At 34.1% G+C, this 25,903-nt stretch overlaps 1 protein-coding gene across 5 annotated transcripts in view; it reads left to right on the top strand.

Moving 5' to 3' along the window:
- GABRB2 (gamma-aminobutyric acid type A receptor subunit beta2) overlaps positions 1 to 25,903 on the top strand; it is a 260,041-nt gene that overhangs the window by 204,925 nt on the left and 29,213 nt on the right. For 3 of the 5 annotated variants that reach the window (XM_019028490.4, XM_055385906.2, XM_063706911.1), the window contains 4 exons: positions 7,420 to 7,557; positions 9,289 to 9,441; positions 12,753 to 12,997; positions 17,384 to 17,497. In XM_019028490.4, the coding sequence (XP_018884035.3) occupies positions 7,420 to 7,557; positions 9,289 to 9,441; positions 12,753 to 12,997; positions 17,384 to 17,497 (650 nt within the window). The remainder of the gene's footprint in view (positions 1 to 7,419; positions 7,558 to 9,288; positions 9,442 to 12,752; positions 12,998 to 17,383; positions 17,498 to 25,903) is intronic. The other 2 variants (XM_004042942.5, XM_063706912.1) reach the window with 1 other exon arrangement.

Genomic DNA, 25,903 nt, shown 5'->3' with positions numbered 1-25,903 from the left:
AAAGGAAATAGAACTAGGAAAAAATATTTTAATGCTGGAGCTTACGAAAACCTTTGTTCAGAAAAAACCTTGTTCTTCTTTGGATACAGCTAGATAAAAGATTTTCCTTGCCTGACACTTACCGCATGGCAAATGACTTATGCTCATTAAAAATCTCCCAATCTCCTGCTATGCTAAGGGTGGTCCATGGACAAAAAGCATCAGCATCACCTGGGAGTTTATCAGAACTTCACTATCTGGGGTTTCACCTATTAAATCAGAATCTGCATTTTCACAAGATTTTCAAGTGATTTCTGTGCACATTAGCTTGAGGAGCATTGGCCTACTCTGTATGCCAAAGGTTTTCTGACTTGTCAACATTACTTCAGGACTTAAGAGCCCATGCGTATGGACAAATCAAGGTTAGATGAAGGGGACGAATCCTGATAATGATAACACTTCAGTTCTCTGTAGAGACGAACCTTATAAAGAGCTTAAGGCAGTGCGTGGTACATAGGGCTCTATAGTTGATAGCTGCTGTATATTATTATTGTTGTTGTGGCTATTTTGTTTATTATTATTAACTGCTTTCTTTTACCTGTGTCAGTAGATTAACTGCTTAGTCTCTCTAAACATACGTAAGAAAATTTAAGAAACACATCGTGGAGCCAAATTTGTAGAAACAGCCACCAGATCACCTTGCTCCCATACAAAGACAACAAATACACAGTTTTGCATTGGAATTTTAATAGGTATATGGTCTTTAAAACCCACAATCTGACATTTTACTTGATTATTAACGATTTCCTATTCTCCTACAACACAAGATTTGAATTCAAAAAACTGACATGCACAAAAAGAAATAGGTCATCTCTGATGAAGGATGAATGCTGGACCATGACTTACTTGATGGTGTCCTTACTAAGACGCCACTAGATAATCAAGCCTGACCTACCCTAGGTCGATTATTTTGAGCTACTTGAGGTCTAGAAATGATTTGACAGCAAGAAAAATGTGTGTCTAGCAGTTCATCTAAAGAGCAGAGTGAAGAATAAGATGCAATTAAGGAGTCAGAGCAATCACTCAGAGTGTCTTTGGAACACTTTCGTAATTGAGTTGAAAGAGTTATGACTGAGAAGTGTGTGCCTGTCTCTGCCTCTCGAAATATCCCAGTGACTCTAATTGGCATTGACTGCGCTCAGTCCTGTACCTTTGCAGAGCATACAGGCCTCTGCATGGAGTGGATTTCATTCTAACGGTGGACTGACAGACTTCTAATTATGGTCACCCAAGCTAGTCATGAGAAGAATGCTTGCCTTCTGGCTGAACATTCAATCATGCTGCTTCCCTGAAATATTTGTCTCTTTTGCTCCATTAAAAGATAATTCTATCTCTATGTTATTGCAACTTTTTTCTCTCCTGGAAACATTTTTGGAGGGAAAAATGGTTAACCCACTAAAAATCAGAATATGGTTCTGAGGAACTGTGGGTCTTCTCCAGTGCTTACCTGGCTTTTGAGGGGACATAAATAAATAGCACTCAGTATGGTTTCCCTAAAATGTGTGAATAATTGCAATCCAGTATTTTATGGAATGATTATACCAGGGAGGGTATTTTTATATGCTAAAAAATGTATATGGTTAAATAAATTTGGAATATTCCAGGAGTAAAATTAAGCAGATTATTTATTGCAGGTTTTCCTAAACTACTGTTTTAAATGTTTTATGACTCTATAATAGAGAGCCAAAATGTGTAGTTACTCCCAAATATATTGATTGCGTAACCCTTTTCCATGAAGCACATTACAGATTAGTGTTTCTCAGAACAGAAATCAAGTTTTACTAATATTTATTTACAGACTACTAATAGTAACTATACAACATTTTAGATACAAATGGAGGGTATGTGTTAAATTATTTTATGACGAGGTATTTTATTCAAAAAGTGCTGTGATGTACACATAAAATGCTGTTATGTACACATTAAATTTATGCACCTTTTAAGATGGTTCTTAAAAGACTGAAACCACCATGACTAGTGTGAACTATCGCAATAACATTGACCCATAGTTCTCATTGATTGCCAATTGGTTATGATGACAAAATTAACAGATTAAAGAAACTGCTGTGTGACAATTGTTATATTGGATACAATCCTAGAATATTTACCAATCCAAATGAGAAACAAAGTTTAAAAAAGTAATGAGAGAACAATAAGTCACCTTAATTTCCCACTAGAAAAAATAATAATAAAGTATATATATATATAAAAAAAGAAAAAATAAATAGTGGCATTAATTCATCTCTTCTAAATGTTCTCATTGGTTCCTGCTGTTTAATATCTTGGCACAGGTTCAGATTTTTTGCACAGTAAAACGATTCTAAAATGAAATATTGACTTAGTAGATAACAAAATATATAGATTGACAGTAAAGAGATAAAATAACTTTTTAAAATGCCATGTTATATAATCAGATAATGTCACAATTGTGAGATCATATTTAGTTATTGTGTAAATGTTTTAAAATGGTATTTCTATTTCTTAGATCCCAAATAATACATGTTTTTATCAATGTTTCAATGAGAACATATCTACCATTCGTATCTTATAGATATATATTTTATAGATTTTTATATTTGTTTTTCCTGATCAGAGGCTTGTAACATTTCATATTGCTTTAATTTCTTCAGGTGAATGCCAGTGAATTTGTATTTTAGTTTATTTATAGGCCCTCTGAATTATTATGTGTCTTATGTTTTTGATGATAACAATACAAAATTATTTAATGACTCAGTTTCTGGAATCCCATGAATAAAATATAAATGATGAGTTTAATTTGCAATACATTAATGAAGTGCTTCAGTGCCTTTCCTTCCGATATCTTTTTAAAGAAATCTAATTTTTTTTTTTTTACTCATCATTATTATGAAAGCTGTAGAAGTCAGGTCGTATATATTTGCATGTGTTTTCTTTTAGTTTTTAATCACTTTGAGAGACTGCTAAATATTCCTCCAGAGAATATCCAAAGAAAAGAAGAAAACAAGGTCTGCTTTAAACTCATCCTACATAGTATATTGAGTTGGCTTTTAACTTGACCACCCTGGAACTGTCATGGAGCTCGTTGCTCTTTCATCTTCAGAAACCAATGATGCAATAGCAACATTTGCTTTCCATTTGCAATCTTCTATTCTTGGTTAGCCTAAAATAAAGTCAAGAGGATTGGATTTTCTAAGACAGGCAGTAGCCAGAAGTAAATACAGTGTGGTGTTTATTGTGTCAGATTCCAAAACCCAAAACATCAAAATAACTTTGAAACTTCTTATTAGCAATTTCCAAAACGTTGGAGAGTTCTATAAGTGTGGTTGAACAGCTATGTTTTCCATTGTGCAAATTGTATGTATTCACTTAATAACCACAAAATGGGACATAAAATATGTTTTACATTCATTTTTAATAATTCTTATTTGAATAACTATCAACTGAAATATTTGTTATTATCTGCTGATGCTGTTCTAAGCATTTTACATTTTTTTTTCTGCCTGACAGCTCTATGAAGTGGCCATTATTATTATATTAGTGTTGCAATTTACAGGTTGAGAAACAAAAGACAAAGAGATGTGCAGTAACTTAGGATGAACTAATACATAGGGAGAAATATATAGTGAAGAACCTTGAATTATTCTAAAGAGTTCTCTTTATTGGGTGTTTCTTTACTCACTCAGAAAATGTTTATTTAGTGCCAACTGTGTGCCAGCACTATGGTAAGAGCAAGAGGCAGAAATAAAAATGCAGTGCATGATCCTTTACAATATATAAACATCTGGAGAAAGCATTTACATAAACCAACACCAGCCCAAAGTCACATGTGCATTAAATAATTGTTTTATTAATTTAATAATGTTTACTGAGTGCCTACTTCACATGAGGTATTGCCTAGCAAACACTGTCATTTTGCCAAAAGTTTGCAGTTCCTAGTAATGTTTCTGCTGTTGGAAAACTAATCAGCATCTCTTATATAACCTGGTTGAAATGCTATAGACATTCGCATTCCTCTGCCTACAGATAAGCTTCTGCTATAATATTTATCGCAATGGATAAAAGAAGGTAAATACTGAGGAAGATTAGGAGGAAAGAAACCTGGAGGACCACATATACTCTATTAGTTTAGACCTAGTTCCTTATATAAGAAATACTGTTTCATTTTTCTTTTCTCTTCTTTGGAAGATGGCTGCATTTGTTTGTACAAAAATGGACATTTCTTAAACATAGCATGTATTTTTTATGTCCTAATGGTGGGGCAGGGAATGCAGTGGGAAAAAAATGCTTTCTTTGAGGTCAGTCACATACATATGGCATCAAGTCCTTACTCTATCATTTGCCAGATGTGTGATTTTTAGCAAGGTCCTTAATCTCTCTGAATCTTAGTTTTCTCAACGATGAGATAAAGACAAAAGTAACTAACTTGCAGCATCAGGGCTCATTATTTCAAATAATGTGTATAAATACTGTTCACCTATAAAATGATTGTTGTGAAGATTAAATGAGATAATGAAAGTGAAGTGCTTAATAGACTTCCTAGTAAAATGAATAACATCACTCAATAAATAACAGCATTTATTTTAATTGCTATCATTATCTTTTTCATTTGCTAGACAAGTGGTTCTCAGTGTTTTTATGTATCACCTACAATAGAATTATCTGGAATGCTTATCAAAAAGAAAATCAGATCCCCAAGCCAATTCCTGATTAGCTAAATAAGAATCTCTACTGGTTTCTTGGGCATCTTAAACCCAGTGTCCTTGAAGTAGAGGCTTTAGCTGTCTGTAGAAAGGGTTGGTGTCTAGTTAACAAAGTGCTTAGTATGTACCACCAACTAACGTAATAAATGGCAGTTGCTACTTTATAACATGCTGCCAGTTACTATCTTGGAAAACCAAGGAGAATCTTGGTTAGACTAACTTCATGGGAAATGATTACCATCTTTTTTCATAAATAATCTTTTTCATGTTTATGTAATAAAAAATTTTATAGTGCATTTCTGAGTACTTAGTTCAATTCTAGGAGCTATAGTCATTTTGTTATTTTGAACTGGTTTATCAAAGGTAGGATTGTCATTGTCTCTGAACTATTTCATAACTGAGAGATATGGATAAAGAACTGATAAGAAATTGGATTACATTTGACATGGAGCCTCAGACTGAGTATTTTGTCACTATATTAGGAAAGTTGAAATCATAGGAAAAGTACAGTTATCCTATGGGATAGGCATCTCATTTCTCAGGATTGGGTAGAAAATTTTATACAGAAGCGAGGGGCTCTTTTCTGAGAATTTGCCTACTGTTCAATTCACTTTACCTAGAATGTATATTGAAATCATGAGTCTGAAATTTACTTTTATGTATTTATTTATATATTTTTTAGAGGCAGAGTCTAGCTCTGTCACCCAGGCTGGAGTGCAGTCGTGCCATCATAGCTCACTGCAACCTCAAATTCCTGAACTTAATCCTCCCACCTCAGTCTCCCAAGTAGATAGGACTATAAGCATGTACCACCATGCCTGGCTAATTTTTTATTATTTTTTCATAGAGACAAGGTCTTACTATGTTGCCCAGGATGGTTTGAACTCCTGGCCTCAAGTGATCCTCCTGCATTGGCTTCCCAAAGTGCTGGGATTACAGGCATGAGCCACTGTGCCTGGCCCTGAAATTTACTTTTAAATGAAAGTTATGTAAAAAAAGAATTTATAGCAAAGCAGATGGCTCTACGTTAGATCATACTAATAAAATATTGCTGACGTATAATCAGTTAAAACTCTACAATTTTGATTTCAATATAGTTTGTGGTGTTTGCAAGTAAAGAAGCCTTTTAAAAATCATTAATTATATCCGGAGGGCTTCTGTTGTGGTATTAGAAGTTCAAACGCTCTATAACTCTTCCAAAAAACTGTAGTTCTGCATCAGATAAAGATGGCTACTCTTATGAATAAAGGGAACTGTAGATTTCTAGAAAAGCTAAACCATACAGCCAGAGCTGTGCTGTTTGATGTAGATTCTCCAATTGAAGGTATCCTAGTTCTTTGAAAAAAAAAAAAAACATTTGTTTCTACCTTATTTTAAAGATTGAACTCCCTCTCTTTGGAGGAAAGAGAACTGGTTTGTTGAAAATCATCTGGGGCTAAGATTCAAGGATTGGTATTCTTGTCATCTCTGTCACACTGACTAGTCACATGTCAAAAGGCAAAGAATTTAAGCAGTCTTTTAAATTTATTGGGTTGTTTTTGGAAATGGCAGAGCAATGTCCACCTTGCCTGTCTCCCAGACTTGTGAAAATCAACTATCCAGATGCAAAAGTTCTTTGAAAAGATAAGTGTGATATCTCTTCACATGGAACGTGACATATGCTTTTTATTTGGGTTTTTTTTGGAGGGTGGGTGAATTTGTAAGATATTATTAATATTCACTGGATTTTATGGCATACTTCCCTGTACAGCACTGTTTACAATCTAATATGTGCTTATTCATTGCTGTTATATGTTTGCTTACTAGCTAGGATTATATGTGTGCTCACTTCTTAAGATTGTACTCCACCCTGTGTATTGAGAGTATCATTAATAACAGAGAATATGTCTTTGTTATATAGACTCTCATCCCCAGCAACTGTGCCCTGATATGCATAGTAGGTGTTTAATAAATAGTTGTGGAATGAATGGAAGCATGCCTCCAAAATGCACTGTGCATGTCCAATGTACACTATACATTTATATCTACTCCTCAAAGCGATTGGAGTTAATGTTGTTTTGAGTTTTTCTGTGGAAGATTTTCTTTGAAACTAAATATGCTACAAAGTCAAATTTGAAAATCAACTGCATGAATATTGAACAGATGATTCTTCTTTGTAATCACTTCTCTTCTGACTTGAAATTCAAATGTATTGTAATTCATATATTTTATATTGGGGAGAATTTGATAATCAGCATTATACTAATAGTTTAAATTATTGTTCTCTTATTTTATCTTCTCATAAAGTAAAAACTAGTGTTATGTGATAATGTTATATGATAATGTGATAATGTTTGATAGAATGGGATTCCTAATCAGGTAAACCTGGGTTTAAGTCCCAACTACACCTATTCCTATTTTATTATTAAGTCCCAACTATACTATTCCTAGTTGCAAGATAATCTATACTGTTAATTTCTCTAAGCTTTTGTAAGTCTAATATGGGCCTAATTATACTACCCTAATGAGATCATCATGAGGATTAAATACAGTAATAGACTTGAAATGTTTAGTATGATACCAAACACATAACAGCCTTTAGCTATATCTTTATATTATTTATATAGGTCATCTTCTAAACAGGTATTTTTTTCTGTTTTGTCTGTTTTTTTTTTTTGTTTTCTGTATTTGTGTGTGTGCGTGTGTATGTTTCCTTTCACAGATGGATACACAACTGATGACATTGAGTTTTACTGGCGTGGCGATGATAATGCAGTAACAGGAGTAACGAAAATTGAACTTCCACAGTTCTCTATTGTAGATTACAAACTTATCACCAAGAAGGTTGTTTTTTCCACAGGTTTGTATCATGGAAAAGTGTTAAGGGAAAATAATCTTCACTGTATTTTGTTAAACATGTTTCACTTATATTAGAGTTCTGTCCCAGGGAAGCACAATGACTTTACAAGACAAATCCATTGAAAACCCTCAGTTTCCCATGAAGTCTATTGTTCTACTAGGGACCCATACTATTATTTTCCAGAGGCCACCCCAGCAGAGCTGAGAGGATCATCTCTGTATATCCCATTTGCCAGAGAAGCAACTAATTTTTAGAAAGAATACAGGAAGAGAAATAAAGACCTGGCTCAGAGCTGTTCCCCAACATTAGAACATTATACATCCCACAGAATTGACCATAATCCCTTGATTATGATTACGATTGGGAGACCCAAGTTGCAGTTCATTCAAGTCTGATCACGTGAAATTCTCCAAAGACAATGGGAGGAATTCACATTTTCTTCAAAGGATAAGAATTTCTTTACACAGTTTCACCTCCTGTGTGAGCTAAAAGCTGTTTCAGGTGTTAAGATTATCCCGAGGCCTTTGCCATCTTCACCCTTCCAGCATGGAGATTTTATATGGTCATACTTGATTTCATCAGCAAAATTTTTGCATTTTTGAAGCAATAAAGCTGAGGAAAGCAATCATTTGCTAGACACTCATTTAGGCAAAAAATATTAAACCCACAGGGGTATCCTTCTTTATATTTTTCTTATTGGAATAAACCCCACAGGCACAGAAATAACTAATACTGTAATGGCCCTTCTGCTAAAAAGTCAGATACTTTTTGTGCCTACAAACCACTTCAGGCAAAAGCTGTGTGACTTGATAAAAATACAATGCCTTTAACTTTAAAACAACAACGACAAACAGAAACTTTTCCTAAGTTTGAGGTCCGCTGAATTCCTAAAAATCTATGGAAATGAGTTCCTACTTAGAATATTCTTACTATCGTATTCAGACACTTAGTCTAGCCCTCCAAAAACTAAACAAGGCTTTCTTCCAAACAATGAGAATATCCTCTCCCAGCTACTTATCATGTGAACTTCCTATAGTCTAAGACTGTGCTCTGTTATTTGTCTTGTTTTATTAAAGGGTAATTGCCCAGGTCATCACAATCAAGGAACCCAGATTTAGGAAGCTGATTCTTTAGTTGTATCTCCCACAAATATTGCTCAAAAGCAATGGGTCTCCACCTTTTGGTTGGTAAGGTATACTTTTAGAACTCCAATGGAAGCAATGAAACTATTAAAAAAAAAGAATGCATATACGTGAAAACCTACAAAAACCTGCATTCCCTGAAACATCACCACTGATCACAGACTTAAACTGCAATCTGTGTCTTGAGAAGAGTTTTCTTTTACTATGACCAGAACGTGCAGCCTCACTCTCACATAAGATTAAACTTACAGGATGAACTTACTAAGGAACAGTTGAAAGAATGAAAAAAAGAACTGTCCCAAATTGTCCTAACAATTACAGAGGAGGGGTATGTTTGATTCACTCTGTGAGGCTGAGTAGGGAAGAGCTGGAATTCTTTTAATTACTGGTGAGTACAGGATGCATTCCACACTGAGTAACTCCTGGTAATTAGAAACTCAGGGCTCTCAGACTACTTTTGCAGAAGAAAGTGTCCTTCACTAAGAGCTAAAACTGAACTGACAGAAGATGTACCGTTTATGCACCTTTAAAGAAAAGTATCCTATAAATATTGATTGATAATGATGATGTTCTAAAATTGCCTTTCTAGGTTCCTATCCCAGGTTATCCCTCAGCTTTAAGCTTAAGAGAAACATTGGCTACTTTATCCTGCAAACATACATGCCTTCCATCCTGATTACCATCCTCTCCTGGGTCTCCTTCTGGATTAATTATGATGCTTCAGCTGCAAGGGTGGCATTAGGTAGGCCATTTTATTACTGCTTGTGGATTTTGACTCTGTGTGTACATTTCTGTGTTCGCATGCACGCGTTTTCCTTATCCTGAAATTTGTGGTGCATGACGCAACTGAACCTCTCACACTGCAAGAGTTTCGCTATGAGACTTTGGGTGATCTGATTCAGCATTAAATCAATTAAACACGAAGTAAAGCTCTTTCATGTCAGTATTAGTTAACCGTATATCTGTTGATAATGAGATTAGTCCCATCAGTTTGATATTTTTATTGAAACATATTTCATATAGTATTGCTTGCATAATTGTTCAATTTGTATCTGTGCTTCTTTACCTAAGAAGACCTCCCTTCTATGTTTTTTTCTGCATGAAAGACAAGAAGATGTTGTGTGTAGCAAATGGATAAGCAGAAAGAATTCTAAAGTCTTGTTAACGTTTCAGAGTAGCATGACTAAGGCAGGAGATAACAAAGTAAGAATATTGAGAAGTAATCTGTGGCATCTCTCATCTTATGCTTTTTTTTTCTAACAAACACAAAAGGAGAATAAATTACATTTCATGAACATTTTTGTTATGAACTTCAGATAAAGTAAATTTATGGCCTTTTACACGATCTTGATTATTGTGGATTCTGACTATTCCCTTTAAAATGTTGAATTGTTCACTTTTACCATTAGATCTCAATTCAATCATTACTTTCTTAGAAGAGCCACTCATTTATTATTCAACAAATAATTGTTAAATACCTAATATATGCTAATTGTACTAAGCACTGGAGATAGAGCAGTCTTCTGAAAGTTATATCTAGCAGTAAAAGATATACAATAAATTTAATAACCACATAAATTATACAATGTGGTAAATCTATAGAGGGGTATAAAGCAAGGGGGCATGGGTTTGCTAGAAGTTCAGTTTAGAATAATTAGGGCCGACTTCACTCAGAAGTTGTCATTGGAACTAAGACTTGAAGATTAAGAGCAATATGGATACCTGGGTGATAATATTCCAGATGACTGCAAAGGCCCTGGGTAGGAACAAACCAACAGTGTCAGCAGGAGGCTAATGTGGCCAAGTGAGTTCAGGGGAAGTAGCAAAGATAATGTTAGGGAAAGAGGCCTAAAAGATCACAAAAGGGCTATTACAAAGGGATGGTAGGCCACGACAAAGGCTTTGCTTTTATTTTGAATGAAATAGCCATTGACTGAGCATAAAAGTGGCATGATTTGATTTCTGTTTTAAAGGGATCACTTCGGCTACTGGGTTAAGATTAAATTATGTGGCTCAAGGATGGGAGGAAGGAGAAGGAATGACCTCTCAGGCTGAGTCAAGCACCTGTGATATATACACTTGCAGTACCATAGACCTCCCCTGTGTGTAGACTAACCACAGTTATAACTTTTGTTTTCTTAGTTGTATGATGTCCTTTTCCCCTTCAGCAATGAAAGATCCATGGAGGAAAGGTCCATATCTAGTTTTATATCTGCAGTGTCTTGCATGGGGAATGGTGCTCAGTAAACATTTGCTGAATGAAAGAAGGAATAAAATTTGCAAATATCCCATTTTTCCAAAGTTGAAACATGTCTTTTTTGTATCTATTACAGGAACAATAAATAATTCATTAACTTTTTAGAAGACATTTTTAAAATGTCTTTATGTGAGCAACTTATTACTAGGTTCAGAAATACTTTAAAAATGAGATTTAGATAAATAGTAAAATCAGCAATGTCAGTTTTATTATATACATATGATACAGGATCATCCGTAGTTGAAATGATGAAGAGAAAATTGAAACTGGAAAATGTCTCAAAATGACGGCTATAAAGAGGACATGAGAAATGTAAGATACCTGTATCTAAAGCAAGACCAAGGTTTTATGGGCGTGCTCAGAATCAAATGCTCAGATTTATTTTTTTTTTCTGTAGCTGTTTCTTGGTGTAGTATAAAAACAAAATAGAAACTATGACATTATTACTAGTGAGATAAAATTAAATCAGAAAACTGTGTCCCCCCAAAATCATAGGAATGAAATTTAACCTTCAGGATGCGTTACTGGATAGTGTTTAAGGGCCTGGATTCCTGAGTCAGAAAGATTCTCATTCCAATGGCAACTCTACAACTTTCCATCTGTGTGATCTTGACCTCTGAGCTTTGTCTATTTTCACATCACTATTTTGCTAGAAAGCTGGACTTTATCATACTCAGGACCTTGGACTTTCAGTGCATTTACCTTCCGATTACAGCTTAGAGGGAAACTACTTCCCACTGTCAGAGATACCAACTCAACAGGACAAACAATTACAGCCTGACCCAGTGTCACATTTTCCATAAGCAGTCTTAGAATGCATCTGTGTTATTTATCTAGGCATTATATGCCTAACTGTCCGATCCATATACATGAGGGCTATGATTCCTGCTTCTCTGTTACCCTCCGCTCCGAATTCCCAGATGTTTATAATCATTTATTGATATTGCCTGTATAATGTATTCTTTAATTTCAGTACCCTTGCTGTTATTTTAATTGACTTCACTTCCATCATTCAGTTGGATTACTCTGAAAACCTCTTAACTGGCATTCTTTACTCCTGCCATGCCTGCTTCTCCCCATCATCCACACTGTCACCACAGTGATTGTTCTAAATGCAAATTGCCCCCTTGCTTGAAGCTGGCCCCTGCTCCACATTGCCTTTAATTTTAAGTTCAAACTCTACCATTAGGCTCTCTGCATGGCCCTTAACCTCCAGTCTTCTCACGATTCTTCCCATCCTGTCTTGCAATGTACCCACAATGATTTTTCCGAGATCATGGTAATGGGCTGTGTACTCTCCCCCAAATCCAACCTTGATACAAAAGCTCTCTCCACCAGCAGTCCTCATAAGTCAAAAATGACTTTTGACCCCCAGTTCTGGGTTGCCTGGGTGACTTTCACTCATTTTTCAGAAATCAGCTCAAAAGTCTCTATTTCCTAACCTCATCCCTGCCACATCAGAAAGTTGACCTAGAGTCCTCTCCATATTCTGAACTCTTACCTTACGCATGTGCCCATCATAGCATTTAATTCGCGTTTTAACCCCGCACTAGATATATAACTATAAATACAAAAATTTAATTAAAAGAAGGGATCAAAATGTTCAGTGATCACTGTAAGCTAATTTATACCTATATCCATTCCCTATCCTAGGGCTGGCATGCAATAATAAGGGCCCAATAAATAGATTGTGGCATATATGAATGAGAAAATGAATATAGATCATCTTTCCAGCTATTATGAAAGAAGAAAAGAGATAGGAACATTATTACTCTAACTCTCCCATTTTTTTTCAGGAATCACAACTGTCCTCACAATGACCACAATCAACACCCACCTCCGGGAAACTCTCCCTAAAATCCCCTATGTGAAGGCCATTGACATGTACCTGATGGGGTGCTTTGTCTTCGTTTTCATGGCCCTTCTGGAATATGCCCTAGTCAACTACATCTTCTTTGGGAGGGGACCCCAACGCCAAAAGAAAGCAGCTGAGAAGGCTGCCAGTGCCAACAATGAGAAGATGCGCCTGGATGTCAACAAGGTAAATTCAGAGGGCAAGCCCTCCTTGCTTCTTAAACTCATGGAAGAATGCTAGCAATACAGGTTGATGACCTTGTTGAGCAAATGAGGAAACCAAGCCCAGGGAAGAGAATGGGTAATTTTCCCCAAAGCACACAAACAATTAATGATGGAAGCACAATTAGGGACCAAACTCATGACACAAGATTTGGATGCCCTTTCCATTAACAAGAGGAGTGACCAAACATGAGAAGACCTTTATGATGCTTTCTCACATATGAGTGTAGTACCTATAATTATTTATACATTCTTTAAATTTATTCACCTAATTTATTTGAAAAGGAAATTTAGTGTTGCTTCAGTCAGTATTACTTGCTGGACAATAGGTTTACAAATATATAAGTAACAAATTTAAAAAACTATATCATTAAGTTCTAATTTATACTAGATGAAGTCTCTGGCCCTGAAATCTGCATTCTCTTTGACTTAAAGGAAAGATAAGCAAGTATAGAGATGTGTTACAGACCCGCCAAGCAACAAACTGAGACTTTTTCTTTGAAGCAATCAGAAGAACATAAGAAGAGTAGGGGGGAAAAGACAAATAATTTTCTCCTTTAAATGACGATGCCTTGCACATATACCACTTATCATTGCAGCATTTGACTATATGAGGCCACCATCTTGCTTAAGTCAGACATGGTCAAAGATTCCCACAAAACTATAAACCCTGTTTATTTGTTAAGTTAGTAGTTTTCAATCATGGGTGCCAATGGAATGACCTGAACAGATTAAAAAAAAATACTGAAGCCTTGGTCCCTTCCCCAGAAAATCTGATTTGATTTTCTTGGAGAAAGCATGGGCAACACAATTTTAAAAAGTTCCCCAAGTTATTCTAATCTGCATCCAAATTTGAGAATCACCACTTTAAGGTTTTTGATGGTAGTCCCAGTAGAGCCAGCTCTCTCTACTCTCAATATTAAACTTCACCTGGCTTCCTGTTATAGCACTTTCTACACTAACAGAATACTTGTATATGTATCTTCCCAGAGGCCACATTTAGACCTTTAGCAATAGCCAAAGAAAAGTCTTATTTTCATATCTGCCCTAAATACTGTTTATGAAGTAGTGTCTAATATTGGACCAATGAATAGTTCATCATGATGGGACTAGGAAAACATTAATCAATCCTCTTAAACCATTTGGAATTATTAATTATAACAAAAGCTGATTATTTCCTTGATGTTTTGATATTTCTAACTTCAAATTAATTCCAAGGATAGCAAAGCATAAATAATCTCTGCCATTGAGTTGTATTTGGAGCAAACCATATGGAAGCTTCTAACTCAGTAATGTTTTTCACATATCCATAGGTCTACTATTTGGTTTTAGACTCTTCTCTAATCCAAGGCACTTCTTGCTTAGAAGATGATATTTGCAACAATGCAAATTTTAAGTATGGCCCTTGGAAACCAAAAAACCGTAAGGGTCTAGGAAATTGTCAAATTCTTTCCCACACCCAAGGTTTTACTTATTGGAATCTGCCAATAGATTCCAATTTACCATTATGGTTCTCTCAGGCTGTCAAATGAAAGAGTATTTTCTAAACCTGTTTTCTGATTTTCATGACATAGTAGTCTTAGAGAAGAGAAGAGAATAAATAAATAAACAAACAAATAATGCTATCTCATAGGACTTCAAAATGAGTCTAAATCAATTGCATAATGAAAGGCTGACTTAATAACATCTGATCTCTTCACTTTCATCTACCCTATTTTTTATACCAATTTGCATTTAAATGATAAAGTTAAGACCTAGAGGGAGGAGGTTTTATACAAACTGAACCTGCAGAGCTTCAGATAGTTCTAAACCGGAAATAGAGAAAAGTTCACTAGGCAGTTACCCCATAGTGGTGAAAAGCCTATCCTCTTGGTTGAAGGTAGACCCTACAATTCAAGTGATGGAATATGAGAGAACAAAAAAGATACCAGAGATTATTTAGTATTTTTCAGTGGTTCTCAAAACAGGGTCATTTTCTTCTCCCAGAGGACATTAGGCACTGTCTGGAGACATCTTTCATTGTAAAAACTATAGGATGAGGTTTACTACTGGTATCTAGTGTGTAGAGGCCCAGGTTGCTGCTACACATTTGGCAGTGTGCAGGATAGCTTCCCCGTAACTTCTTGTTTTCAAACATGAGAAACTGAGGTACTGAAAAAATAATATCCTTGTCGTCTAAATATTCTTTAGCAAAGTTGTTTCTCCATTTTCTTTGAGCAGCATGTGTAAGAATCAAGATATCATGAGTCATGGTTTAGAACAATGGTTCTGAATAAATATTTTAGAGTCTTTCAAGTTCAATATTTACCTTCCCATTTAACAACTGTGTGACAGTAGACAAAAAATTCAGCCTCTCTGGCCCTTTAGTTTTCTCATCTGTGAAACAGGGTTAATTCCTCTCTTATAAAGTTACTCATGAACATAATTGTGATAATGTGCAAAGAGGGTAATATAGTCCTCAATACATGGTAGGCACTCAGGAAGTGATAAATATTAATAAAATATTAAAATATAATAAGTGGTAGGCATTATTACTTTTTAAAATAAAATTTGCAGTCCCCATACTTATTGGTGATGCTAGCGTGTGTATTCTACATGCTCTACCATGTGGAATGCAGTAGCATCCCTAAAGCAGTGTATTGTTTAGACAGGAATGTTTTATGTTAGAAGTTTTAAAGTCAAATCAAGAAAATCATTTTTCAAAGGGTATTAGCTATAAAATCTATAGCAAATCAACTGCATCAAACTCTATTAATTATTTCTTAGAGCAGAAAACCTACAACCCATTTTGATTAGATTAAAACAAAACGCTGACCATCAAGCTTTCCAGACTCCCACTATTTCTTTGTTCACCCAGCATGAAAGGTTAGAGGAGGTCCACATTGCTCCTGATTATGCGGTGCTGTCCTTTGTGTCAGCATCATGAATAATACCACCCCATTTCTTATCAAGAATGTCCCTTCTTTTCAACTGTAATTCTATAGTTATTTTTTTTTCCAAGATCAAGCACTTATAATCAGCTAAGCATTGTTGGCTGCTCTGGGAAAATCAGGAGAGATTAAATTTTTCACCTTCCTTTGGTGATTTCCTAAAGATGGAAGGAGTGTGTCAGATTATCTAAAGTGATTTTTGAACTGTGCTCTGTCCTGAGGTCAGGGAGGGTTGAAAACGGGAAGCCTGCCCAGGTGGGAGCCCAGTGTTGATTCAGCAGATGCTACCGCATTTTTTTCAGCCTCTTTTTGGTATTAGCTTCTCTTAAATGTTTGTTTTAATAAGTGAATTTGCAGCTCTTAAAATAATTCCCATCCTGTCATTTCACTGATGTAAAAGCCTATGTGCCTAAAGAAGGTGAAATAGCCAAGGTCACATAGCAAGCTTTTAAAAGTTCTGATATGGATTTTTCTATCCTTCTCCAGTGTACATACAAGTGTGCTGGCAAAAAAATAATAATAATAATAAAATAAAAAAACAAACAAAAACTGAAAAGCTAATTCCATGTTAGTTTATGTATTCCAACTCAGCTGATTTCACCTGAAAAATCCCAGCTACCTGCACATGAAAGTTTATAAGCAAGTGTCACTTTCACCATTGTCTTCATGTGCCAAGTTAAGTAGTAAAGTACTAAGATTTTAAAAATAAACTTTAAACCAACATGAGGTCTACTGAATATTTTTTCCCAAGTGTCCTTTGGAGTAGTTTAAACATGATCTTTATTCTAATGCTAGGAGAGTCTTTCCTATTTTCCCTTGCATTCTTCTAGTTTGTGTGTGTGTGTGTCTGTGTGTGTGTGTCCTAATGGAATTTTCTTTTGATTGATTTCACCCACTGTTCTTGCCCATAGCTTCAAGTTTCAATCCCCCTTACTTTTCTTTTAAGCTTTATATTGTTTCCTTGTTTATATTTCTGCCAAATACTAAGAACACGCATATTTGAGAATCAAGTTATTCTTGCCTTTTTACCACCGTGGTATTTGCACATATCAAATGCACCTGCAGCCAACAGTTTTCTAACTAAACCTGCACCACAGAGATCTCCATTTAAGGGTGTTCTTTATTCTGCATTCATGGGTGCTGTGACTTTTTGTGTTGTCTTTATCCATTGTGTGTAATCTTTTCTAATGTAAAGCCACTAAGATATTTTCAATCAATTTATTTCTACTGCTTGGAATTTGATGTTTTTAAAACAAAACATTTCTTAAAAACTTACTCAAATTCCCATTCTCTGTTAGCCTTTATCTAAAGGATTTCTAAAGGCCAGTAGCATTTATCTATATCCAATTTACTTTAACTATCAGGCCTAATCTAGTAGCATCAATCGACTTAATTAGCACATTCTCTACTTTGTCTTCCAGATTTTTTATAAAGATATTAAACAAAATGGGACCCAATATCGATCCTTGTGGGACCCTACTGGAAACCTCTCCCCAACTAGACGGACTACCAATTACGATTTCTCTCTGTATACGGTTAGATAGCCAGTTTTTAATCCATTTATTTGTATTTCTGTTGGGGCCAATTTGTTTAGCTGTTCCCTTAAAAAATGTGTGGGGTATTTGCAGATAACCTATGAACATGTATCCACCGAGTCTTGGGGATAAGTTAAAACTTTTTCAGGAGACCTTAGTGGGACTTTCCTAGGTTTGCTTTTTCAGCATAGCTTTGGTGGAACCTAAGCTTCAGTGTTTCACTCAGGAATTATTGTTGTGTTAGGGAAAGAAATTAAATGGATCGTATTTTGAGAATCCTTTTCATTTGTACTGAGAGGACAAGAGTGTCATTATTTCTTAGTTTTATTGTTGTGTTTGCTTTTTTCAGACTCTTTGGATTGAATAGGTGAATTAAACATTTCTTTTGTTGGTTGGCTGAGAATTCAGAAATTTGTCTACATTACTAACTTGTGTCTAAGAATGTTATGCTTGCATCAAGTCCTTGTTGATTTCTTGTTATTTATTTCACAAATAGGTATTGTATTGGCAGGCTCATCATCACTTTGATAGATAAAAGCCAATAATTGACATTGTTGTTTACCAAAACTCTTGACTTAAATGAACTCTACAGAAAGCCTATTTTTGACTCATAGTTTAGTTTCTGAATCCTCATGTGTTGGTGATCTTAATTGGCAAGTTGTCATTCATATTGCCCTCCAAATTGGAGGGGGAAAATGATAATTGTCACCATTCCACCCTATCATCTACTACTTGTTCAACTCCAGTGTTTAGCAAATGATATTGGATATTTGTGAATCTTTTCTATGAGGACTTGATGCCAGAAGTGCTTCCATTATTACATCTTCTAAGTATCAGGCTATCCCTTAATTTTGTGGCTTTGACTGCAGAATCTTTAATACATCATTGTTGTTGCCATTGGGGTAGGGGACAGAATGGATAAGCTACTGAATTGCTCCTTTGTGCTGGTATTTTGTCACTTTTTGACTTCATTACTTGTGTTATATAGTAACAAAGTCTAGTAAATAGTAATAATTAAATTATGGAAGAGATGTTTGAAATTTTGTTAGTCACTATTTTTTGTTCCAATCCCCTAAACATTCCATCACCTACTATGTCTGTGCTCTCAGACTATCTCATTTATGTTGTTGCTGCTGTCCTTATTTTTTAACTTCAGTTACGCTTGTTGAAATTAAAGTAGACTGATTTGATTGGGCATTATTCTGGGTCAATTGTTAATTATGTAGAAGAAAACATGTATGAAAGTTGGATTTATGATGAAAATGATTGAAGAAGGCTGTATTTCTGAAAACGAAAATCAAACACACTACATGATTATTGTAAAGACTGGGTAAAACCACATGAAAATTCAGGATATCCTCAGATGATGAGGATATTTTTGAAAATTTGCTCATTGGTGCATTAAAGTGTGCAGTTGATGGCTTGAAAGCGTTAATACTCTTATCCCATGATTTGAACACTAATTTGTTAAGACCTCTTCCTCTATCTCATAAAATATCATATTAACAAAAATGTTCAATGAAAATATGAATTCTACATTGAAATATGAATTCTAACGTCTTTTGTTTTTATACTTTTCTATGTTGGGTATGTCTTTATGCTGTCCTTTAAGTCCTCTTTTAAGTTCACACTATGAAATAAGGTCTAGTATTTGAAAGTTCAAATAACAAGCTTTCTAGTAAACTTATAACCTATAAGAGCATCAATATATATGTCACAATTGCAAAAGGTACTGGGAAGATTAGTGGATTTTATAGCTATATGAATGGGGTTCATATTCCAGCATTGTCATTTATAAGCTGTGTGACATTAGACATGTTTAACCTTTCCAAGCTTTAATTCCTCAACTGAAAACTAAAACTACTAGTTTCTGTCTTATAGAACTGCTGAGAAGAATAAGTGAGATAATTATACCAATGGCCTTATGTAGTACCAAGCAAAGGACATTCAAATAATAGTTGTAATTATTCTGGAGATGGTGGCAGGGATTGTGTATCTTTCTCAGATTTTATTTAGTTCTATAACTATTATTCTGATTACAAAACAAATTCATGGTCATTCTTAAAATTACACAAAAGATAGTGAAAATCACCTGCACACTCCCACACAGATATAATCATTATCAACATTGCCTTTTATTCACATTTAATGACATATTTTATATAAAAATCATATTCTACTCTTCTGTATACAGTTATTTCCTAGTTAACTTTCCATATCTTTTAGTATAAGTATACACCATTTCTAATAGCTATAAGATATGTAATTGAATGTGCGTGCCATAATTTATTTAACATCTATTCAATGAGCACCTATTGTTTGATGTTTGCATTGTTTCTAAGTGATTTTCCATTATAAACAACTATAAAATAAACATCACATTGCTGACAGGTTTACACACCATTGTTCCTGATATATTTCTTAAAATGGATTTGCTAGGTTCAAAGTTATATGACTCTAAAGTGGTGATATATGTAGTCAGGTTGTTCACTAGAAAGGTTCTGTGATAGTTTACATACCTAATAGCCATCTGAGAGTGTGGTAGTACACACACATATAAACACATACACACAGTGTATACGCACACAATTACCTTGCACTCCCACAAATGAGGAAGAAACAGAAAACATGTTTAACTTGGTCCAATTGTGATAAGTGCTGGAGAAGAGAAGAGAGAGAAGACTCCAAAATCCTGTGTCTAGCCTCTATCCTCTCTTTCCAAAAGCCATCAATAATAAAATGTCAATAGAAAAATAAAATAGAAACTATCAACACCCAGCTCAAACTGAGGCTCTGCAAAGATGCAGAGATGCATAAGCAGATCCCGTAATTAGGGCAAGCAGAATCAGAAGAAATCTACCTAAATTATAAGTGAACATAAGGGAAAACCCAGAAGCAATGTCTCCATCAAGATGAAGCATCTAAACAAAGAAACAGCATGACAGCTATGCGAGAAAACCACCACATGGGGAAGGCAAGGAGAAGACCTCAACATGCAAAGACAGATAATGACCCTTATATTTTAAAAAAAGTATATTTTGGCTGGGCAGGTGGCTCACGCCTGTAATCCCAGCACTTTGGGAGGCTGAGATGGGCGGATCACTTGAGGTCAGGAGTTCTAGACCAGTCTGGCCAACATGGTGAAACCATGTCTCTGCTAAAGATACAAAAAATTAGCTGGGTGTGGTGGCGGGCACCTGTCATCCCAGCTACTAGGGAGTCTGAGGCAGGAGAATGCTTGAACCCAGGGGGTGGAGTTTGCAGTGAGACGAGATCGCACCACTGCACTCCAGCCTGGATGACAGAGTAAGACTCCATCTCAAAAAAAAAAAAAGTATATTTCAAGATACTAAAAACGTATTAAAAAGTATTTTAAAAGTATATTTAAAAAGTATATTTCAAGATAAATTAAAACTTCCTGTAACAAAATATTTTCTCACCAAAATTGAAAGAATATGTGAAACCAAAAATCAAAAATAAAATAATAAACAAGAAGTGATTAAAAGAGGGAAAATGAAGGCAAAGCAATCCTTATGAAACTAACAAATCAATCTAAAACGGTAAGAAAGATAATCAATTTGGCCAAAAAATCAAGGCAGTAGCACAAAGTTCAGGCTGTAGCAAATCATGCCAAATGCAGAGGAAAAAGTTGTATGGATAAAAATCTTTTAGAGGAAGCATAATAAATATACAGAACAGGTACTGTGCATTAACCATGCAGAACCTTGATGTTAGTAAAGAATGGAAAAAAATGGAATAGAAAAAAATATTTAAGTCTAATGTCAGAATCTAATTATAAAAATGCTGATAATAATAAACACTTCTTCTCCGGGCACAGTGATTCACACTTGTGGTCCCAGCACTTTGGGAGACTGAGGCAGGCAGATCACTTGATCCCAGGAGTTCAAGACCAGCCTGGGCAACATGGTAAAATCCTGTCTCTAGAAAAAGTACAAAAATTATCTGGGTGTGGTGGCACATGCCTGTAGTCCCAGCTACAAGGGAGGCAGAGGCAGGAGAATTGTTTGAGCCTCGAAGGTGGAGGTTGCAGCGCGCCAAGATTGCACCATTGCTCTCCAGCCTGGGTGAAAGAGGGAGACTCTATCTCAAAATAATAATAATAATAATAACATAATAAACCTTTCTCGAATACCTACTATATGCTTAGACAATTTACATATATTATGTCAGTCGTTATTATTACCCCATATTGTTATTATTATATTCTTTTGAGTAGTGAGCTGAGACCTGGAGAACATGATTAACTTTCTTAATGTTAGATAGCTAAGCAGTGGTTGAACAGAAAATATGACTACAGAAGCTACATATTTAACTGCTATGATGTACATTCTGTATTTGTACATATATGTAACGAAAGTAATTAATCCTGCTAATTACCAGGTTGTTCCCTGGAAAAATTTTGCTGTACCTATTAGCACCGTTTGAAATTAATTAATAATTACATTAATTAATTTATTTACAGGTATGTATAACAAGTTTAAAAGGATGTAATGGGTTCCAAGATTAAAAATTATACAACATATTTAACTACTTAGTATATTCCTCTGAAATTACTCAATTTCCAGTTAAGAAAAAGTGAATGACCTACAAGGGAGAAAAAAAAGTTAGGTTTCAGTATACTCCACAGCATATTAAATATCGTTAGACAATGGAAAAGTTCTTATAAGTTTCTGAGAGGGAGAAAGTATAACCTAAGTTATTACTATTGATACATCATGACAAATGAAAGATACTTTATCCTCAATTTGCAAGGTATTAAGGAATAGCTTCCGTGAGTCCTTATTTGTGGGAAATAATATTGTAATATAACAATCTAGCCTCTGGTAAAATGTAGTCAAAGTTAGGAACTTTGGAACAGGAAAGACCAGTGTGCTGGCATTTAGAACTAAAGTTAACATGTAGAACTAAAGCTATACATGTCCAGGAGTTAAGGTTTCCAAATAAAACAGAATTGAAATATTTTAAAAAACTAGATAATAAATATGTGTAAGAACAGCGAAACAGCAGAATAATCTTATGATGTAAACTAAAATTATGCAGTGGTATTTTTGAGGAGAGAGGAGATGTTCATTTGCTAATTTATAACAAGAACTTAGTATTTACTCTTTTATTTTTAGAGTTTATGAATCCAGAAGTTAAAGATTAATAATAAAATTAGCATAGATAACGTAGATCACCATTATGACAGTGTTTCTCAAGGGATCTATCATGGATTGCCAACCTAGAGTCACTTGGGACATCTGCTTAAAAGTAGATTCTAACTGAGAAAATATAGATCAAAATCTTTAGTGGGGAAAGCTTAGTAATCTACATTTTTCTATGCCCCAGGTTTTTGTGGTATACACTACAGCATGACAGCCTGAGGACCATTATAGTAGAAGATGTAAAAACTGATAAATCTTACAAAAACCCTTAATAACCTGAAGGAAATGAAGAAAGATACAGATGATGTAGCTAAATCTTGATGTCAGAAATAGAGATAAAGATGACTGGAAAGCTAATTTGGAGCATAAATTCAGATGACAAAATTAAGGCCAAGCTTCTCTGTGTAGAGCATATATCAACTCATCTATGAAAAGAATAAGATTTTCAGATTGAATCTAGCAACCAGTCCAACAAAATGCTTTATAATAGAGATATTTGTAAAGTAAAGGTATTAGAAAATGTTCTAAATAAAGTCATGGGAAAAAACAAATGAGGCAATTACAAATCTGAAGAAAGCTGAGAATTGATCATTATTACTATATAAAGATGAATTTAAGATAAAAGTATCACAACCAAGAGATAGTTTTATAATCATAATTACTATCCCAAATAAAGATATAATCATTATGAATCATATAATTTAAATCAAAAGAGCATCCAAATAAATTGAAGTGATAGGAAATCAAAGGAGGAAATGACAGAAACATTAAGTGGTATAATTATAAATTTTACTATTTGTATAAACTCTTTTATGTACAAGTCACGTGTCAAAGATACAATAAAAATTAAATTGAAGAACATTTAGAAAATAATACTAATTTTAAATACTACATAATTAATCCTCAGTTGTGTGGTTAAATTAGTTAACAGTGAGATGGCCATAGCTTAAAACATCTTTCTAGCAAGTAATTTTAAAAACTGAATTAAACATACAATTTAAGAAGTTAGAAAAAGTTCAGCAACAAAATACCTAAATAAAGCAGAAGGAATAATCAAGATCAATTATAAATTAACAAATTAGAAAATCAAAATAACCCACAAGTAAAATAAAGACATAATCGATAAAGGAAAAGGCTATTAAGGAAACAAAGAGGAAGACAATATGAATATACCAAAGCAGTAATTTTTAAAAGCATAACAATTAAATATTAGGGGGAAATTAAAAGAAAACTATGCAAAGATCTTAGAAAATGTGAATATATAATTCATCACGTCCTTAGAAAATATGAATTAGAAAAAAAATTAGCCTAGATGAAATAGAAAAGAAAAACGACCAATTAACTAAAGATGAACTTAACAAAACTGACAGAAAAATATAACTCCCACTCAAAAAGAGCATCTAGCCCATAAAATTTCAACAATGAATTCTGTCAGACATGAAAATTCAAATACCTCTAGTGGTATTTAAACTCTTGTAAATAATAACAAAGAGAAGGAAAAACTTCCAAATGATTTAGATGGTCACATAACGTAAATAAGGTACCAACACTATATTTCAAAAAACAAAAGCATGTGAAAGAAACAATGGACCCACTTAACTGGTGAACATTAGTGGGGAAATTTTTTTTGAAATTGATTTTTCAACTGAAATCCAGAAAATACAGAAAGCAAACTACCTCATAACCACAGAGTGCTCTTTCAAATTATAAGGGTAATATTTTCCATATAGATGAGTTGAAAGGGTGAAAAACTTTATATATATATATATAAAATAAATTTATAAAATATATATAATATATTTTTATATTATAGCCTTTCCATAGATACCAAAAAGGACATTAACAAAAATTAACAAAAATTTAATATTCATTCTTGGTTATAAATTTAAAATCTCTTAGGAAATTAGAAAGTGAAGAATGCTTCCTTGCCTGGGTCTCTGTGTTTATTTCTCTTTATCTACCTGTCTTATGAAAAAACTCTGACTCTTGCCTCTTGGCTTAGGATGGAACAGTTCAGGCTAGAACAAGAAATGGATGCCCGCCATCACCACTATTGTTTATTTTTTTTAAAAAAAACAGCTAATAAAATTACATTAGGGAAAGTAAGGAATATTGGAAAAGGATAAGAAATAATTTTACTCTTAAACAGGAACAACGACAATTTATTCAAACAAAATTTAAGGGAATGAACTGCGAAAGACTTAGAAACAATATGAGAAGTTTGGGAAGTTCCCACAGCTTTTTTCCTATATAGAAAATATATAAACAATAACAAAAATATAATGGAAGGGAAGAAAAGAGCCCTTTTCACAGTAATAAGATTTTAATAAAAGAAAACTTTGTGTTTTTTTAAAGTATTTTTTAAAGGTAAAATTTATAAGAGATCAGTTTTTTCTAAAGTATTCTATGAGCTTTGTGTAATGTCATTGGAAACCAATGGGTTTTATTTTTGATTTTATTTCTTTGGTGGTTTATTTTAGAAATTTGACCCAATAACTCTAAAGTTTATTTGAAAGAAAAGTATGTATGTGAGGAATCCAGAAAGTGAAAAATTTTAGAGAAGAATATTTGTACTGGAAGTTTAAGTGACTGATAAAATCACAGCAGTGAATGCAATATAGCACTGGCCCGATGTTCTCTATGTAAAGGAAACATAAATTAACTTAGAGCATAACAAATTTAAGTTCTTAATAAAAGTATAATTTCATATCATTGGAAATCTGTGAATTATTCAATAAACAGTGAGCAATGATTTGGGAGTATTTAAATATAATGCCATATATCTAACCTACCCCTTTCTCCAAATTAAATTTTAGATAAGTCAAAGATTGAAATATTTTTCTAAAAATAGGCAGAAATACATAAAAGGCAAAAAATCATGTATAAATGTTTGAATAAACATGGATTAGATAAAACACGGCAGAAAATTCAGACTCTATAAAAGAATGATAGTATTCTTAATCTTGCAAAAATATTTAATTTCTGTATATATTTTCTCTCTCTCTTACCAATCTTATCAGATAAATCTTTTCCTTTTACAGTGACCATATTTTTTTCTTTCTAATTACATTTTTAAAGCACATGGTTACTTTCATTTACATAACAGTCAAAAATATAAGAAAGTAAAACTCTCTGAATCCCAATCTTCCTGAGAAAAAAAAAACACCAGCAGTACTTTGCAAGTTTTTCATATATATAACGATTTATGCATCTATAAGACCTTCTTTCTCACTTTCCCTTC

The sequence above is a fragment of the Gorilla gorilla genome, chromosome 4, assembly GCF_029281585.2.
Source record: "Gorilla gorilla gorilla isolate KB3781 chromosome 4, NHGRI_mGorGor1-v2.1_pri, whole genome shotgun sequence".
Lineage (NCBI taxonomy): Eukaryota > Metazoa > Chordata > Mammalia > Primates > Hominidae > Gorilla > Gorilla gorilla.
This window is presented reverse-complemented; position numbering and strand designations above follow the sequence as displayed.